General features: G+C 42.9%; 1 protein-coding gene across 2 annotated transcripts in view; it reads right to left on the reverse strand.

Moving 5' to 3' along the window:
- The window catches only part of LOC121576289 (disks large homolog 5-like), a 104901-nt gene extending 102102 nt beyond the window's left edge, over positions 1-2799 (reverse strand). For both annotated transcript variants that reach the window (XM_041889385.2, XM_045222541.1), the window contains exon 1: positions 2063-2799. In XM_041889385.2, the coding sequence (XP_041745319.2) occupies positions 2063-2363 (301 nt within the window). In that variant the 5' untranslated portion in view covers positions 2364-2799. The remainder of the gene's footprint in view (positions 1-2062) is intronic.
- Positions 2800-6793: the final 3994 nt, after the last annotated feature.

Raw genomic sequence — 6793 nt, forward strand, 5'->3', positions numbered from 1 at the left:
GTTATATTGACACCTTTTGAAATGAAGCTCCATTATCATAATATTGAGCTGAAGCAGGTTGGCCTACATTGACTGCTAATGCTGCCTACATTAGCATTTTAAACATAACAGCTAAAATATGCTCAATATAATTTCCCCAGCTTCAGGATTTTGCAGTGTGTGTGTGTGTGTGTGTGGGGGGGGGGGGCTAATTTCATGTGAGGTTCAAAGGAAACAATGGCACGGGGGGGGGGGGGGTAAATAAGTCCTAGAATAGATAGAGAGAGCAGCCGCACTGGAGGCTGTGAGGTGATATGCTGCTAACGAACATCTTCTCCTCTTAAGAACATTGGTGGCCCTACTCTATATAGACCTAGTAATAGTGCAGGTATAACAGAGTTAGGAACGTGCAGTAAACTCACTCCACAGCTAGTTTGTATTGGATTATTTTGTATAGCTCAATTGGTTGGTACATTGTCAAGGGGGTGGTCACGTGTGTTTGCAAGCAGAGGATCACTAGTTCGGAGCCCGGGATGGGACAGGGACAGTGGAGGAAGCTATACTGTTTAGCAGCACACATTAAATATGTGGATAAGGAGGAATAACCTGGTCGCAGATCTGTTTGTCTTCTTGCCAACCCCATTACTGTCATTGAGTATGTTTACATGCACAGTAATAATTTGATATTAAACTGATTATGGCAGTAGGCAAGATTATGCAATAGTCATGTAAACGCCTTACTCTGCTATCTTAAATCGGCGTAAGATCAAAATCTAAGTAAGCATACGCCGATTAAAACACCTGCTTTTCTGAGCAATCTTTAGAATTATTAGGACATGTAAACACATTAAACAGCGTTCCAGCAGTGTATTTGATCTGTGCATGTGCTACCACCAGCCGAGCGAGCCTCCCTCTTTAGAGCGAGGGAAGTGAGTTTGTAACAACTCAATGTATGCGTCTTAGAAGTAGTTTTCATATACAAACTTTATAGGTCTGAACTCAGAATCAAATATGCTTCCCCAAAATAACATGGTCGTTGTGGTAGAACGTTTGTTTTGATTGGCAAGTTTCTGCATTTATCAGAGCCATCATGTGTCCATGAAAAAACAGGATTATTAGGGAAATCGTTATTGCAAAGCATGTAAATGTTTTCATTAAATTATTATACTATCTGACTATCCACAATAATTGCATTATTGTGTGCATGGAACCGTACTCATTGTCAAGCCAAACATGACAATTCCATAAGGATTTGACAAGAGAGCAGAAACTGACTGGTACCCAGGTTAAAGAAAGGGGTGGAATAACTATATTTTGGGGTATCATCTACAAGTGCCAGTATTAGACTGTGAGGTCTCAGACTCTGACTATAGCTTTCTTACGGAATACTGTATGCTCTAAATGCTACTATGAAAGATGTTAATCCAGTTGACCTTCTCTTTTTTTAATCCAGTTTTAACACGGAAAGCAGTGCAAAGTTGAGCATACATTGCTATCACCTTATAACACAGTCACAGTAATGGAGGTGCAAACTCTCATTCAGTTGGCTTTGACGTTTAACATATATACAACTATTGATTGTATTTCATTAAGAGCATGGCCACTCTCACTAGCACACCATTGATTCTTTTAGTATTTTTAATTCCATTAACTACTTTCGCTAACAGCAATGGGGGGTAAGGTGTTAAACCTATGTGTGAGTGTAAAATCACTGTCTCTCTCTCGCTCCAAATATAGAATTTAACCCAAAGTCCCTCCAAACTCTTTGTCCTACTATCCTTTATGTTGTCATATTGTTCATATCAGCAAAGCTGGAGATATAAATTAGGTTGGAATGCAGAAAACACACACACACAATCAAATATTAAAGTGGACCACCAGATGTGGCAGATGTCCATAATGAACGTGGGACTGAGACCACACATGGGGCAGAGTGACGTCAAGTTGTTTACATCAACTTGTGATCGTCTTGGTTATCTCAACAACTGCATTTGACAGACTTCTGACGCATATTTAGGTTATTCACAATATGCGAATATAATGAAATTCTTTGACATTTGATTTGAGCATTGTAATTTCTCACCAGATGAATGATCTACGGGTCCAACGCCGTTCATTAAAAGTGCAGAATTCAGGTGAGGGTGCGTCTTTTCTAGGGCAGCGCAAAGGTCTTGGAAATGGTCTCTCTCTTTGCTTATCAAGATTTTCAGTAGAAGGACCACTTTCTCCGAGTTGGACGAGCAGTTGTGACCCAGTTCATAACGTTCCGATTGGGTGAGGGTACCAGTTTGAGACAACACCTCCACGACCCGATCTGCATGTGTTATTGACTCCAGTAAGTTCTGGTAGCATTTATCTAACAACTCTTTGTGCTTAGACTCCATCTCTCTCAACTCGCTGCTATTTGCACGACACCGCGTTGCCTACGTTTTATCAGCTGACCACTTCAAGATCTCTATACAGTTCAGCCGTAACTCTTTCTGGATGGGTCACTTCTTGGAAGAGTTGAGTCGTAGTCCCGCAATTGTATTGCATAGCCAAGTTGTGTCGCTTTTCATCCCAAATAGAAAGAAGAGTAGACACAAGTAGCCATATTTGTTGCCCAGGGCTGTTGACTGGTGCGCTAAGAAAAAGGGTTACATTTTACCACAGCGTTCAAGATCCAACTTTTCCTCCGTTTTCGTGACTATTTAGGCTACGTCTGAAGTGGTCCGCTTCGTATACCCATTAAATCCGATCTTTCTAAGTCGAGTTCGACCGACATGCTGAAAGTAGTACAACTCTTCAAGAGCCTTTGCCCAGAACTGCAACCTCCGCCATGACTCGAGCGCAGCAGCTGTAGTTCTCCTGCCAATCATATTTTAGTGCAATGGCCAAGTGGGCGGGGCTTTTCACAGACGCACCTGGCTTAAAAGTTTACATTAAAAGGTATAAAAATATTACAGTGAATTGATAGGGACCACAGTTTGGGATAAAATAGACCCAAAAAACAATAGCAATATTGAATTATCCCCGTTATTTCCTGTCCTTGTCTGCTGCATGGAGGATCTTTGTAGTGAAACATATTCAGTAGGCCTATTGCATTATATAATTTCTCATGGCAAATATTCCTGTGATGTAATGTATACCTATTTCTAAACCTCAGCACGATTATTAGGTTATCAGTTTGTACTCCTCTTTGGGTCCCAAAAGGCACCTTATTACCTGTATAATGCACTAATTAAGGACCAGAGCCCCTAATGCACTATATAGGGAATAGGGTGCCATTTAGGATCTGCTCCTATTTGGATTGTGCCCTGGTTGACATATCTGCACTATAAGCTTTCTTCTGCTCTACATAGTCGAATCCTTCTAACATCATCTAAAAGAAGGATTCAGTGACTGGAGGCAGAAGTCACATCTGCCATGGAGACGAGAAGGTCTTGAGAAAAACGAGATTGAGGGAGGAGCATGAGATGAGGAGAGGAGGCAAATGCTGGGAGATGAGGTCAATGGCCTATCCCACACACACACACACACACACACACACACACACACACACACACACACACACACACACACACACACACACACACACACACACACACACATACACATACACATACACAAACACACTTAAGGGGACTGAAGCATCCCATCAACTCATGGTATAGATACAATTGGATACAATAGGATTTTATTGTAATATATCAAAAGGCTTTACTTTTTTAGTTCATCAGACGTAGCATGATTGAAAGGGTAGGGTATACATGCCAAAATCCAGGATTAAATGGGTGAGTTTCACTGCATCGTGATATCTGGTATCTCATTATGTGTTATTCTTCTAATCCTTAATTTTTAATGGAGGATTGAGAGTTAAACAGGGATTAATTACTACACTGCTCAAAAAAATAAAGGGAACACTAAAATAACACATTCTAGATCTGAATGAATGAAATAATCTTATTAAATACTTTTTTCTTTACATAGTTGAATGTGCTGATAACAAAATCACGCAAAAAATTATCAATGGAAATCAAATGTATCAACCCATGGAGGTCTGGATTTGGAGTCACCCTCAAAATTAAAGTGGAAAACCACACTACAGGCTGATCCAACTTTGATGTAATGTCCTTAAAACAAGTCAAAATTAGGCTCAGTAGTGTGTGTGGCCTCCATGTGCCTGTATGACCTCCCTACAAGGCCTGGGCATGCTCCTGATGAGGTGGCGGATGGTCTCCTGAGGGATCTCCTCCCAGACCTGGACTAAAGCATCCGCCAACTCCTGGACAGTCTGTGGTGCAACGTGGCGTTGGTGGATGGAGCGAGACATGATGTCCCAGATGTGCTCAATTGGATTCAGTTCTGGGGAACGGGCGGGCCAGTCCATAGCATCAATGCCTTCCTCTTGCAGGAACTGCTGACACACTCCAGCCACATGAGGTCTAGCATTGTCTTGCATTAGGAGGAACCCAGGGCCAACCGCACCAGCATATGGTCTCACAAGGGGTCTGAGGAGCTCATCTCGGTACCTAATGGCAGTCAGGCTACCTCTGATGAGCACATGGAGGGCTGTGCGGCCCCCCAAAGAAATGCCACCCCACACCATGACTGACCCACCGCCAAACCGGTCATGCTGGAGGATGTTGCAGGCAGCAGAACGTTCTCCATGGCGTCTCCAGACTCTGTCACGTCTGTCACGTGCTCAGTGTGAACCAGCTTTCATCTGTGAAGAGCACAGGGCGCCAGTGGAGAATTTGCCAATCTTGGTGTTCTCTAGCAAATGCCAAATGTCCTGCACGGTGTTGGGCTGTAAGCACAACCCCCACCTGTGGACGTCGGGCCCTCATACCACCCTCATGGAGTCTGTTTCTGACCGTTTGAGCAGACACATGCACATTTGTGGCCTGCTGGAGGTCATTTTGCAGGGCTCTGGCAGTGCTCCTCCTGCTCCTCCTTGCACAAAGGCGGAGGTAGCAGTCCTGCTGCTGGGTTGTTGCCCTCCTACGGCCTCCTCCACGTCTCCTGATGTACTGGCCTGTCTCCTGGTAGCGCCTCCATGCTCTGGACACTACGCTGACAGACACAGCAAACCTTCTTGCCACAGCTCGCATTGATGTGCCATCCTGGATGAGCTGCACTACCTGAGCCACTTGTGTGGGTTGTAGACTCCGTCTCATGCTACCACTAGAGTGAAAGCATCGCCAGCATTCAAAAGTGACCAAAACATCAGCCAGGAAGCATAGGAACTGAGAAGTGGTCTGTGGTCACCACCTGCAGAACCACTTCTTTATTGGGGGTGTCTTGCTAATTGCCTATAATTTCCACCTGTTGTCTATTCCATTTGCACAACAGCATGTGAAATGTATTGTCAATCAGTGTTGCTTCCTAAGTGGACAGTTTGATTTCACAGAAGTGTGATTGACTTGTAGTTACATTGTGTTGTTTAAGTGTTCCCTTTATTTTTTTGAGCAGTGTACATTCATGGCAACCAAATGTCACTTGGGCAGAATGTTCACTCATTCCAATCAAATTCCACTCCTATCAACTCCTGTGAGTGAACGTATTTTGCTACTGTCTGTCCCCATCACTGGATGTAAATAAAGTAGAATGTCATGTTTCAGATCGGATTGATTGAATTCCCAACCTGAAAAAGAGTGTGTCCTGTCAGTAGCAGGGTTGGGGTTAGGAAGTACACTGAAATTCCAATTATTTTCAACAAGGATTTTTAAAAATTGGAACTGAAATAGTTTACTTTCTGAATTGACTGGAATTGAAATGTAATTGATTCCAACCTTGGTCAGTAGTCAAATAATTTCAGTCTGAATTGTCTCCCCGGACCCTTTCTACATGAATTGAACATGGAATGGTGTAGATCAGGTGAGAGACAGACAACCTGCCCAACCTCCCCTGTGAGTACAATATACAGTAGTAGAGACCCAGTGAGTCAGCCAGCCAGCCAGCCAGCCAGCCAGCCAGCCAGCCAGCCAGCCAGCCAGTCAGTACATGGAGGTCTGACCTTGACAACAGCTCTGGTTGACAGTAGCCCTGGTCTGACTGCACTAGTTCAGTTCTGATGACGCATGGACATATTATTGATCAATATGACTCTATGGCAGCGTTCAAACAGCAAGCCAAATGTAGACCCCCCCCCTCCAGCCTATATGGCACATTCTGCCATTCTCTCTGATCGACAGCTGGAAATTACTATATGTGTGTGCCATAGACGGTATAGGTGTATGAGTATGTGTGTTTGTTTAAGCTGTGTAAAGGGCATGATGATTACAAAGGCTTAAATATCTTCCTGGTTCTAAAATACGTGTTAATAATTAATCAGGTGTAACTCTGTAATAACAGTCCAAGAAAGTGGTCTGACTTTCCCACTTTGCTCCTAATTTCCCTTTGACCTTTATATTTGATGAAGAAAGGATCACATGGATTCACAAAGTGAAGACTCATTTAGTGGTAACATTAAGCTAACCCTCAAACATAGTGTTGGTTTGATTTTTTCCTCAGTATTATTGACATCTTACATTTGAGTCATTAGCAGATGCTCTTAGAGCCTTTTCACACATACAAAATATGTGAAATAATATTTTATTAGACGTCAGATTTATACAGAGCGACTTACAATCCGTCAACTAAGGTGGGTGAAAGAACCACATCACAATCATTGCAGGTAAATACTGCTTCAAAATAGCCTCTTTGATATGTAATTTATAAGTCTGTGACGATACAAGAAGCCTAGCCTACATATGTTAAAATGATTACAGCTGCACGAGAAAAGCTTCATTCACTTATCGTAAGAGTAGGGGTTTTAACCCCTGTGCCTAGG

Source organism: Coregonus clupeaformis, chromosome 1 (assembly GCF_020615455.1).
Source record: "Coregonus clupeaformis isolate EN_2021a chromosome 1, ASM2061545v1, whole genome shotgun sequence".
In the NCBI taxonomy this organism is placed as follows: domain Eukaryota; kingdom Metazoa; phylum Chordata; class Actinopteri; order Salmoniformes; family Salmonidae; genus Coregonus; species Coregonus clupeaformis.